General features: G+C 32.9%; 1 protein-coding gene across 3 annotated transcripts in view; it reads left to right on the top strand.

The window, feature by feature from the left end:
• WDR41 (WD repeat domain 41) overlaps nt 1-13,831 on the top strand; it is a 69,803-nt gene that overhangs the window by 13,504 nt on the left and 42,468 nt on the right. For all 3 annotated transcript variants that reach the window (XM_074202148.1, XM_074202149.1, XM_074202147.1), the window contains exon 3: nt 12,615-12,663. In XM_074202148.1, coding sequence (XP_074058249.1) covers nt 12,615-12,663 — 49 coding nt within the window. The remainder of the gene's footprint in view (nt 1-12,614; nt 12,664-13,831) is intronic.

Here is a 13,831-nt window from a genome sequence, read left to right as displayed (position 1 = left end):
CTGTTTCTAAATGAATGCTTCTTCCTTTGCACATTCCAATCAAGTTGGAATCTACTGCAATGGGCTTCTTTTTGCCCTAAGAACCTCTGGTCATTTCCCCCTCTGCCCTGCACTTAAATCTCTTTCAATTAGAACAGGAGCTTCCTGAGAGCAGAGACAGTCTTGCTTCTCAACTAATTTCCAGCAATTAGCACAGTACTAAAGTAAGCAAGTGTTTTGTTGTTGTTGTTGTTGTTTAGTTGGGTTTTTTTTTTGGCAGAGATACTAGAAAGGCTTGTCATTTCTCCAGGTCATTTTACAGATGAGGAAACTGAGACAGACAGGGTTGAGTGACTTGCCCAGGGTCACACAGCTGATATCTGAGGCTAGATTTATTTGAATTCAGGAGGAGTCTTTCTGACTCCAGCTCAGCGCTCTATCCACTGTCACTAGCTGCCTCAAAACAAGTGCTTAATAAATGCTTTTTCATTCATTTATTCATTCCTAAAAATTATTAGTAAAGAAGTATATACTTGGAAAAGAATGTGGGCTAATCATGTGGTTGAGAGCATGGGATCACAGATGGAGAGTGAGACTGCTCCTTTGGCATCCACAACATGTTAAAGATTTTAATGAAAGTTTCGAGCATGTGGAATGACTCCTCAGGAGAGGATCTAAGAGAGAACATAAAGAGAAGAAACGGCACAAGATGAGAAGTCAAGGATGTGTGACAGTGTGCACTGTTGGAGGGAATATCTGCTTCAGAAATCACATTTTGTACAACTTTCAAACTATACATTCGGATATGGAAGCAGGAGAGTTTTAGATGCTGAGTAGTCGAAGTATTACTATAGGGACCTTTTGTCATGATGATTTGCTTTGTTGAAAAAACCGGGAATCTTCTTGGATCACAATTAAATATCACAATATTTAAATTTTATGGAATTCTATTCATTTTAATTCCACAGTATTGTGAAGTTTAAAGAGATAGATGGGATTATATAATTTTTTGAATATTCTAGGATTAGTTTTGTGGCTTGGGGCATGGACATTTTAGTAATTCACGATTGAAAGAAGAAATGATGAGGCAGACTCACAGGATTGTTATCATGTGGTATGGTTAACTATTATGCTTGCTTTTTTGTTATTTTTGCAAGATAGTGGGGTTAAGTGACTTGCTCAAGGTCACACAGCTAGGTAATTATTAAATGTCTGAGGTTGGGTTTGGATTCAGGTCTTCCTGACCCCAGGGCCAATGGCTCTATTCACTGTGTCACCTAGCTGCCCCTGTGCTTCCTTTTTAATGGCCCCTAAATATTCTCAAGCATTTCAATGATATAGTAGTTTTACATAAATAAAAGGAAGACATCAATGTCAGACCTTCTTGTTCTATGACTAGTACTTTTAACCATGCCAGAACTATTTACCTATGAATATACCTTTTGTTTATAATGTTCATCATCAGAAGCAGGGCACTGAACTTTTAATCAAGATAGACTTGTGTTTTAGTCTCATTGTAGCCAGCACTTATTAAATACTTATTTACTCTGTGACTATGGGCAAGGCATTTTATCTTTCTTAACTTTTAACTCCCTCATTTATAAGAAAGGAAATAATAATGACTACAGCCATCTCATGAAGTTGTAAGGGTCAAATGAGACAAAGCTTAAAAAATTAGAGTATTATATAATTATATAATATAGAATATTATCCATATGATTATTAAAAAAATTAGCAGACAACTCTCCCCACTGAAAAACCTGACTATAAAAGTATGAAATAAATATAAATTTTAAAAATCTGAACAAATGTTTAAAGAATAGATAGGAAACTACTTTAGAATTTTATAATAAAGTGGTGTTATGAATACTTAGAAATGTAATTCATTATAGATATTTTTATCTCTGAGACCCTATTTTCCCAGGAAATTACTCCATTGAATTATATATACATACACACAGATATATATATATATATAATATATATATGTATATATATATATAAAATTGTGAAATTTTCTTGACAATCATGTTGTTATAGAATATTATATTATCATAATTGTATTTTTTATAAAATACAATTTTTAGATCATTGCTAGTTTGCAATTGTAAATTTGCAAAAAATCTAAATTTATGATAGGGAAACTAAAAATTTCAATCTATTTCCTAATATCTCTTAAATTAATTTCAGTAGGACTTTATTCATGAAGTCGTGTTTAGCAGTAAGACAGGAAATGTGTTGACAGTGCAAATATTTAATACAAGTTGCATTAAGAACTCAATGTTGTTAATCTTGATTTAATCAAATACTTTAGAATTGTCATTTACCATCTGCACTTATTCTAGTGTCTATATCAAGGGTGTAGTTTATGCATTGTCAGAGTGCAGAAAATATCTTTTATTTGATTTTCTCAATAAAATTAGTATTGTTACACTTCTTATGTTTTTATTTAGTTTTTGTCGGCATTCGATTCTAGTTTTTGTCAGCTGTTGTAATCCGGGTTTCACGCTTCAGGTCTTTAGATAATATCATCTTATTGAGAATTTTGCAGAAGGATTTTCTTGTTTTCTTGGTGGCTCAGCTAAAATCAGTGAGTGGAAAATTTTCTCAGATTGGTTTTTGAAGATACTAAATAAATCCTGTATCAACCTAACAGACAGCTGCCTTTTTCTTCTCTTCTTTTGTATTTTTGAACATGAAGTGAGGGTCATATTGATTGGAAGATCACTAAAGAAGGCTAAGCCTCAGCAAGAGTCTTCCAAAAAATGGACTGTGCTAAAATTGCATGTAATACTCTAGCATTTGACACATTAAACTAAACTGAGTTCATAACACATTTTAAGAATAGCTTTCTTTGTTGCTCATTTGACCATTCCTTGCTCCTTCAGGAAACAGACAAGGTTATGGAGGATGGTGATCATAACTGGAAAAGAATCAGGTGACCCATGAAACACTAGACTGAAGAATAAAATGTGCCTGTAGTTTGGCAAGTGATTTTGTACATTTTGGGAGGAACCTTGATAAAATTGAGTGTGATTTAGTAATTCCTTTATAACAATCCTATTTCTATCTTATAGGATAGTCTCATTGTCAAGTTAGTAATAAATGACCTAGTTATAGTGGATCCTAAAAGAGCTAGGTAGAGGATTATATTAAAAGAGTAGCAATAAATAGCCTATTGTTAGCCTTATATATAGGGTTCTAGATTTGGATAGTGTCAGAAGACTTCTTTAATTGTTAATTTAGGCTTTGGGAGAAGTTGCATAAATTGTATTAAACCGCTATAGTATGATATGATGAAAAGAGGTATAATGGGCAAGCCAGTTTATTACATTGATATCTATTTTTCTTTAAAAATGGAGATGACATTTGGTGCCATGTTTCATCAGTGTGATTTTTTTTTCTTTCATCCAATGCAGAGATAGCATTTTAGATTGTCTTGAATTTTTAATAAGATTAAGCATCTGATATCAGGGATACCAGAAAAACACTTGTGCTTTTTTTATTATTTTTTATTCTTGGTAAATGCCTGTCCTACATCCTTTTCTGCTTATATGTGAATTTGCTGAGGTCCTTTATTCTACTATTCACACATAGTAGAGACTGACTACTCAATACTCTCTTTGAATTATATATGATTTTAATTATTTTAAGGCTGTTATTCTATGATTAACATCCATATAACATCAGTAAGGGAATTTAGTTATTAATGTGATGGGAGTTTATGATTGTGAAACCCTTAAAGAGGAGAATCTTTGAAGGCTCAAAGATTTCCGTACCAATACATCCCAATCCCATCAATTCTGGTCCAAGCTCATTTGTCCATGATGAAGTAATATATGTGAAAATGTTTTGAAAATATAAAGCACCTTGTATATGTAAGATCATAGGATTGTATTGGATCTTAAGTAGCTGCATTTTACAGAACGAGACCAAGGTCCCAAAGTTGAAGTGATGTTTGCGTGACAAAATTAGGATTTGAACCCAGCAACTCCTTAGCTTGCTTCACTATACAATGCTGCTTCTGAAGAAGAAGATGAGGACAATCTTAAGCCATACTTAGATTCTAGTGCAGTGTAAAAGAAATAATATTAATTTTGAAAAAAGAAGACCTGAGAACCAGCTTACTGCTTAGTAGCTGGGTGACCTTGGTTCAATCTTTCTTTAAGTCTATTTCTATTCTTCTAGAAGAGTTTTTTTTAAACACATTCCCCCTGTATTATTTTTTTCTATGTCTTTTCTTTGCCAGTGATGTTGGTTTTCTTCTTTTTCTTCTTCTTCTTTTTTTTTTTTTTTTGGTTCTTAGGTTGAGAATTTCGGGTTTTTGGTTGTTGTTTTTGTTTTGATTATTTAAGGTGGGAGCAGGGTAGGGCAATTGAAGGATAATTGCTACTTGATAAAAGGACAAAAATGTCAAGAGCTTAGTTTTTCTTTTCCTACTTATAAGAAAAGAGCATATAATCAAATTCTTTCTGGTGAGTCACTGAAAGGAGTGACATAGAAAGCAATTGACATTCAGAATTCTTTATTGTATTTCATTCATTGCCACCAAATTAGTAAAATGCTATTTCATTGGGTCCTCCTTTGGGACAGGGAAATAGCTTTGTTATACAGAATTCTTTACTACATTATTATTTTATGTATATTTCCCTAGGTTTAATCTCAGTGATAGTATTTAATTTCTTTTATGACATGAATAAAGTCTAGAACTCTTTTCTAAGTATGAAGATGATGTAAAGTTGGATAGGTTAGTAGCACTCATGAATACAGAAAATGATTGAGAATGACCTTAATAAATTTGATAGGTAGTTATAGAAAGAAAATCAATCATTATTAATCTAAAATCCTTTATGATCCTAAAAAATATCTTGGTAAAGTTAAGGCCCTATTTTTAGTTTAGCTGAGTGCTTATATACCTGTCTTATTAACTTAGTAAACAAAGTCTAACCGTCTGGCCTTGGGTACATTATATTAAGATTTAAGGAAGTAAACTGCATTTATTGTTTTATGAATTTGTAATTACTTTATAAAGACACAGATATATCTCCATTGTGAAGTGAAGTGATTAGATTACATCATCTGGAAAGTCTTTTTTAGCTCCAAAGTTCTTATTATACCATTCTAATAATTTTCCTTTGACAGGTAAAAGTTAAGGGAAAAAGAATTTCACTACCATATTTTATCTTAATTTCAAAATTTTGAAGCTTAATATTGGTATTTCATAATCCTTAAAACCCATCCCACTTGGCTGAAAAGCCTTCCCAGTAGAACTTCTTAAAAATATATTTTATTTCATTTATTTATTTGTTTGTTTATTCATTTGTTTGTCTGCTTATTCATTCATTCAGTTATTTATTTATGTATTTATGTATTTGTTTATTTATTGCAAGGCAAGGGGCTTAAGTGGCTTGCCCAAGGCCACACTGCTAGGTAATTATTAAGTGTCTGAGGTCTGGATTTGAACTCAGGTACTCCTGACTCCAGGGCTGGTGCTCTATCCACTGTGCCACCTAACCACTCCTAAAAATATATTTTAAAAAATTTATCTAATTATATTTTGCTTACTTTTAAAGGCTCTGTATAATCTTACTTAATTCTGTCCAACTCTTATTTCCCCACACTTTTCTGCAGTAGTTGGGTTATGAAGCCAGAAAACCTGAGTTCAACTTGTGCCTCTGACACAGACTGTGTGACTCTCAGCAAGTCATTTAACTGTTTATTGCTTTTAGGTTAGTGGTATCCAATTCAAAGAGAACTGGGAGCCACAAAACCATACACAGGGGCTGTTTAGGTGGTGCCACAGTACATAGAGCACTTGATCTAGAGTCAGGAAGACTCATCTTCTCCAATTCAAATCTGGTCTCAATTGGAGTGGGAGTTGGAGAAGGAAATGGCAAACCACTCCAGGATCTCTGCCAAGAAAATCCCAGTGGGGTTATGAAGAGTTGGTCATGACTGAAAATGACTGAATGTGACTGCAAAATGACTTTGCTTTAAAATGTAATATCGGTTTTCTTGTATTTTAGTCCTGCCAACCCTCAGGGATGTTGCTACCTATTTGACACTTCTGCTTTTGGAATCAGGAGTTTCTTCATCTGGTTGTTCTGTCCCTCTAAAATATTCTCTTCTAGGCTCCTCACTGTTTCCCAAATAAACCATGTTTTTATCACTTTCATGCCTTGGCTTATTCTTTACAGCTGCCAATAATGCCTACCCCTCACCCCTCACCCTTCTGTCTGTCAGAATTCGATCCATTCCTCAAGGCCCTGTGAAAGCTTATCTGCTTTGTGAGTCTTTTTCTGGCTGTGCTGACAACTCTCTAGAGTTCTTGTCCTATATTTACTTATTATCATATAGGTTAGCCTGGAATGCTTTCCTCCTCTCACCTCCTACCATCCTCTCTTCAAGATGAAGTCCAGATGACTTCTTCTATAGGACACCTTCCTTGGTGCTCCCAGTTCTTAGTGCCTTCCATCTTACCACATTTTGTAATGAACTACTTTGTTTTTTTTTCTTTTATTTTTTCTGTAGATACATTTTATATAAATACCTGTTTTCTCTACCATTAGAATAATAACTCCTTGAGAGTAGTAACTGTTTGATTCTTTGTACTTATATCTTTTAGTATTTAGTACATAACTGGGCTCCTAATAAAAGTTTAATAAATTGCTTCTTATTGCTAGTACATAATAGTTTTCTACATGTCTCATTTATATTTATTGGAAGGTGAAGTTTAAAGTATGTGAGGGTTGGTGCCTCTTGTACCCCATAATTTGGAATACATTGGGCCTTCAGCTTGTAAATGTTTCAATTTTGCTCGATTCCTTCTAACCATTTACACTTTTCATGTTTTTAGCTCTGCACAGTGGAAATTGCTCACAGTAATAGCCCTTCAGGTGTGCTACGAGTTTTTCAGTTAAAAGTGTTATCTGATTAACCCCAAGTTAACTAGAAAATTCAATTATATGAAGTACTCCATTAAGAATTTCAGCTAATTGAGGCTTTTCTATATTTTTATGTAAATGCTATAGTCATAGTCATGATATTTAACATCTAGTTATCTGGAGGGAGAAAAATGAGACTGAAGGAGAAATTAGGTATTTGAACTTTTTTAAAACTAGTTAATGCTTTATTTGTTAGATTCTTAAGTTGGAGGATAATTTCACAGAAATGGAATACTTGTCTAGAATTCAAGCTTTGTTGATTTGGAAAGTCTACTTTTAGTGAAAATGACTCATTTATTTCTTTATTTCTCAATTTCTGTGTAAACTTAAGTACTCTTTTTCTTGACTACCTGTTTTATACCATTTTGAAAATACTTTCTTCATATATGTGTCCTTCTTAATCCTAGTCTCTGCTTTTCAGATCATTTCTTTGCAAAAAATCATATAAGAAATTAAATAAATTTGAAAGTGTCACAGACATTATAATTAAAATGAGCATAAGATGTACCATTTGTTTTGTTAATGTGAGATTTATTTGAATTGTTATGCTATAAGAAATCTCACTCATAGGCCAAGGACCTAGATATAAAACAGTTAATGATTGATATCTTTGTAACTGTAAGTGAAAGTTGTTTAAAATTAGAAGCAGAGGAAGGGAAGTGTTTATTTACTGTTTCTCCTTCCCTTAGTTCCTGTGGTGGATGAATGAATGTTTTAATGATTTTTTTTGTATATCAATTTTAAGAAAACTTTGCTTTCTCCCCTTTTCCTTATCCCAGGCTTCTGACAAATTAGCCAGAAGTGTTAAGAGACAAGGATAAGCCTAAGAAGGGGCTTATAGGTTAATTTATTAATTACTGGATGTAATTTAAGTCTGGAGGGGAAAAAAAGGTCCTAGAGCACATAGTACATAAGGGAAAAGGAGAGCCCTAAATTATGAAATGGAGTTAGACCTAATAAATTTAAAACCAGAGCCACCCACCCGTGAAAGTGATCCAATCACATCTCCATTTTTATCTTCTAACCTGTTTTCACCCAGACACACATTTAGGGTAAAAAAAAAAAAACTTTGAAATTGGATTTTTATGAATTTTTCTAATATTTTGTAATAATATTGGCATACTTCTTGTAAAAGTTTCCTTCCTTCCTTCCTCCCTCCCACCCTCCCTTCCTTCCTTCCTTCCCTCCTTCTCTTCTCTCACTCCTTCTCTCCTTTCACTCCTTTCTCCCTCCTCGCATTTTTCTTGGTTTATTTGAGGAATAGAAGAGAGAAGCATTTATTAATTGAAAAAATTTTTAAAAAGAAAATAAATTTTCTTAATCCCACAAAGGACATGCTTCTTAGTATTATGACTTTCCTTATTGACAACTTATGAACATTTACAGCTATGTAAAACATGATAAATTCTTTGCTAAAATCTAATGAAAGTGTATCTGATCCAGTTGTCTAGTAGTCATGTTAAAAAAAGAGGCTATTTCAATAACTTAATTGCTTTCCTTGCTCTTGTCTCTCCCTTCTCCAATCTATCTTTCACACAACTGCCGAACTAATTTTCTTAAAGATCAGATCGGATTGTGGCACTCCCCAGTCAATAAACTCCACTTGTTCCCTGTTACCTAAAGAATCAAATCTAAACTCCTCTGCCTATCACAGCTTGACTCCAATCTTCCTTTTGTCTTAGTTTCCCCAGAACTTAAAATAGTGTCTGGCACCTTATAGTAAGTACATCTTGATTGAAGAAATGAAGTTAATTTGGCACAAATCTTTTTCTAGATGTTCATTAAGCATCCCTTTAATAATGTATTCTTTAATTTGGCCAGGAATCCTTTTAATAAAATATTCTTTAATTTGGCCAGGGATTTAAGTCTAGCTTATAGATTCCAGTTTATAAACTTCACTCTTCCATTAATTTTTTTTTAAGTGGAACAATACTTAACCTTTGCTAACTCTTTCCCATTGTTCAACATCTTTCAGAGATCATTGATGGTAATTAAGCAAGTTACATTGGTTACCATCTAGAATAATTTGTCTGGGTCTAATGACTTGAGCTCCTTAAGGACAACTGTATGCTCCCTAACATTCTCCCTAATTGTTTTAGATTTCATTTTCCTGTTAAGTTACTTTGTACTGCAAAAATAAATATTGAAGTCTAATTTTGAATTTATGAGTTACAATTGTAGATGATTTCTTGGAGGATGTGATTTTTTTTTAATTAAATTTTTCATTCACCAAAAAATACCATTTCTCTCTCCCCCACCCAATTGAGAATGAAAGAAAAGCAAAATTCCCATTACACAATATGTAGTCAAACAAAATACATTTCTGCATTGACTATGTTGCATGTGTGTTTTATTCTCTAATCTGTATCACCTCATTTTTATCATTTCCTCTGGAATCATTATGCTGATCTAAGATCCTAATTAATTCAATCTTTCAATTATCTTTAAAGTATTGCTGGCATTGTACAAATTATTCTCCTGATTCTTTTTACTTCACTCTGCATTGGTTCATAGAAGTCTTCTCAGGTTTCTCTAAAAATATTCCCCATCATCATTCCTTATAGCACAATGTTATTATATCACATCTATATAAAATACCTTGTTCCAACTATTTGCCAAATGATTGCTATCTCCTCAGATTCCTATTCTTTGCCATTTCAAAAAGTTATAATTTTTTTTATAAATCTTGAGTTAGTTTGTTTGACTTAAAACTCATCTATCACTTAATCTATCTTCCTTCTAATTCTCCCTTTTCCCCTTTCCCTCCCTTTTCCTTCTTAAATAAAATGTATTTCTGCATACAACTCTGTATTTTTCTTGAGTGATAATGTTTAGTTGGGCTCTAAAGGAAAGAGAGGAAGTCAGTGAGGGAAAGGGTAATGAAATATATGGGCATGAAGGAAGGAAATTGTGAAACGTATGAAAGATAAAGGAGAGTTCAGGTTGGCTAAAGCATAAAGTATGTGGAGAATAATAGCTTTAAAATATGAAAAGATGGATTGTGGTAGATTCAAACTTCATTCAGTAGAAGTAGGAAACTATCAGAGACTTTTGAACAGAAGAGTGAATTGGTCAAATCTTTCACTAATTTAAAGGTTAGATTTGTAGGGAGAGAGTCTAGAGTTTATTAATCTATGTGATACCTTATTTGTAGCAATGAGAACTGAGAAAAAAACACATGTGGGTGATATTGATGAAATCAGAACAATAAAATTTTGGACTTAATAGGAATTGTCAAAGACAGGAATAGGGATAGGAAGAAGAAACTAAAGATGACTCTAAGATTTGTAACATGAGAGATTAAATAGTTACACTGCAATATAGTCAAAAGGAGGAGAGGATTTTAGGGAAAATACAAGTTCAATTTTGGTCATATTAAATTTGAGGTGTGTTTCAGACAAATAGGTAGAAGATTTGATGCTTGGGAGAGGGGTCAGATAGGAAGTATAGATTTAATAAACATTTGTATAGGAGTAATAGTTGAAAATGGAAATGAATGGAATTGTTAAGGAAGAGAATTTGTAGAGAGAAGTTGACTGAGAATAGTTTCTTTATCAGTCAGGTATTGGAAAAAGTGCCAAGAAAGGAGAGACAGACAAAGAGAGAGAACTATTAGGAAGGTGGAAGGAGTATAGGAAATTGATGAATAGAAAAAAACCCATTGATTGTATTCAGAGATAAGGTCATAAGTTATAATCATGGATAGCATTAGCATAGAAAGTGCAAAGCCATATAGCAGGGACTGATGGAGAGTAAGTGGTGAGGAAAGTTATCTTCTATCTTCTCTCTGTGTGTCTTTAATTTACTTATTTATTTACACGCTGACTCCCCCATTAGAATATAAACTTGAGGGGCAGCTAGGTGGTGCAGTGTATAGAGCACTGGCCCTGGAGTCAGGAGTACCTGAGTTCAAATCCGGCCTCAGACATTTAATAATTACCTACCTTGGGCAAGCCACTTAACCCCATTGCCTTGCCAAAAAAACAAACAAACAAAAAAAAAACACTTAAAAAAAAGAATATAAACTTGAAGAGCAAGCAAGGGCTGTTAACTGCCTTTTCTTGTATTTTAGCTAAGTATAGTGTCTACCTAGCACATAGTAAATGTTATGTTAACAAATGCTTGTTGTTTGATGGATTATCCACACTAAAGATATCACAGATCTAAGACTGAAGTGGTGAAGTTTGTTGATTTTGTTAATGTAAGTAAAAATATCATTATAAAAAAAATTCTGCATCATCAACTCATATTTGATAATTGCTTACCACTAGCCAAGCACTGTTCTAAGCTCTGAGTATAAAGAAAGGCAAAAACCTCACCCCTTCACCCTCATCTTCTAATATGTGAGACAACATTGGGGGCTCATGACTAAATCTATAAGAGCTGCCCTGCCATTTTGATTTGTTTAAAACCAGATTTTGTATCATTAAAATTACCTTAACCTTCTCATGACCTAAACTCTCACCGTTGTACTCTTGCATCTTACTTGGCCCATTAATGTAAACAGGTTCTCTTCTTGCTCTGCAGTCTACCAAATTGTAACTTTCCTAGTCCCGTTTCGCTATACTTTTGACTTGTTTTCCTTCACCCCCAGATGTGCTTTCAGCAAAAGAACACAATGATGAATTCTTCTATAGAAAACTGGATAATGCAATAAACCTGGTCATCTCAGTGGTTCAGTTGAAGAAATCATTTTAAATACCTACTGTGAACAGAGCTCTTTGCTGTGTGTTAGGGGAGATAGAACATTTATATATGCCTCCTCTCCTTCCATTCCTGTTCTAGAATCACAATCAAATAAATACCCAAACCAATAATTTCTTGTACCTTGAAGTATTAGTCTTTTCCCTTATAATTCTCCCATTTACCTTGTCCATCATTTTCTATACTACAAACTCCAGCTGTCATCACTTCCTACTCTCTATTAGAATGGAAACTCCTTGAGGACCTGGACTGTGTTAACTTTTGCTTTAGTATTGTATCCCCAGTGCTTAGTGAGTATTAAGTACTTAATTAAATCCTTTTTTCATTCATTTTATAACTAGTAGTCCTATACAACAGATTATTTCCATAGACTCTGTTCACATACCAGATATTCTTTGTCATTGAAAGAAAATATTGAATCCTTTATGAAGCTTATCAATTGGAGGGGACTGAGCACTTCTAGCTTTTTTCACAATTACTCATAGTTTTCTACTAACCTTTTAAACCCCTCTATTATTCCAAGAAAACAGCAATACCTCCAAAGGTCCAGGAGTAAAGGAGTAGGAATGGCTTCATACAATTAGATTTTTTAAATCTTTCTATAAAATGAATAGAAATAATGCATTTACTCAGACACTACTTCTTTCCCCTTTTGGGAAATTAATTCATAACAGAAGAACTGGGCATTGGTTCAGTTTCATCTCATTGCAGACAGATTTCATAGAATAATAGAATTCTAGAGCACAAAGGGACCTAGTCCAACTTTTGTTTTATATTTTTAGTAATGTGTTCATTATAACCATATTTATTCTACTATTAGACAATTAGTTATAATGGAATTTTATCTGTACTTGAGAATGTTAGTGAATCAAAATATCATTAATAGGGATTGAGGAGGCTTAGTAACTCTAGCAATTATATCATAATAGATATATCCTTTGTACTTATCACTTATGAATCTCTTCACTTTTTCTCTTTCCTCAACAGATTCGCATCTGCTGGAGATGATGGAATTGTGTTTTTATGGAATGCCCAGGTGTGTGCTCATTTTAAAGGGAATTTATAATAACAATGGAACTAAATATATATAAAAATTATATGCACTATATACTTCTCTGCAATCAGATATTAAACTATTGATATTTTTGTACTTAATCAGAACAAATAAATTCTGATAAAATACACAGGGAAAAATAACTCAAACATTTTCCCACATTGTTGATTATATTAGAGTAGAAAACTCCCCAGGAACAAACACTATTCACTAATACAGCAGTTTCTCTGTGTCTTATAGTTACGAAAAGTCTTCAAAAGAAATATTAGGTACTTATTTATGATCAAAGAGTCAATGTGTCAGAGGCAGAATTTAAAGTCAGATCTTCGTGACTCCATGAAGACTATTCACACATGCTACTCTATATATTCTTTCTCCTAATATAAAAGAAATACAAAAAGTATAAGAAGTCAAACTTTGTATTACTGTTTATGAAAATGAAATATAGATGAGTTCTTGGAATGTTTTACATTTGACTTTTTGGAAAACATGAAATGAAATTGACAAACCTTTTGAAAAGCAGTATAGAACAATATAAAATAATAAAATGTATAGAGACTTTGCAAGTGTATGCATTACTTTTTATAAGCAAGATTTATAGTGATTGCTGAGAGCAAGCCGGCAACATGTAGCTGCCTCAACATTATTAGTATAAGGTTGATATTTTAATTGTCTAACTTATTCTAACTTCTGAAATTTTTTTCTAATAGAATTTTTAAATGTAACATATTGAAATCTAGAAGTAGTTTCCTTTATTGTAATCTTGAAGATATTTTTTTCCATTGTGTTGATTTACAAAGTCAGAATGGTGCTATATCTGATGTCACTGAGTGCTGCTAGTTTGACAAAGTTGAGTATTATTATTATTATTGGAAGTTTTGTTCATTTAAATCCTTTCTGACCAGTCTTTATGACTATTGATTTATGGTTACTTGTGTGACTGCTTTTCCACCAGGCCTGTGAGCAGACCACCTTTTTTTTTTTTTAAAATCTTGGAGACATATTTCATATAAGTGTTGTCCATTTCAAACTGTGAGGGAAAGAGGCTAAACTTATTGGGTATATTCTTAAAGTAGAATGTTATTAGTGACACATATTACCCACATTTTGACCTTATTTAAAAGCAGTATTTAATTATTTTCAATGTTGT

This window comes from Macrotis lagotis, chromosome X (assembly GCF_037893015.1).
Source record: "Macrotis lagotis isolate mMagLag1 chromosome X, bilby.v1.9.chrom.fasta, whole genome shotgun sequence".
NCBI classification, from domain to species: Eukaryota; Metazoa; Chordata; class Mammalia; order Peramelemorphia; family Peramelidae; genus Macrotis; species Macrotis lagotis.
This window is presented reverse-complemented; position numbering and strand designations above follow the sequence as displayed.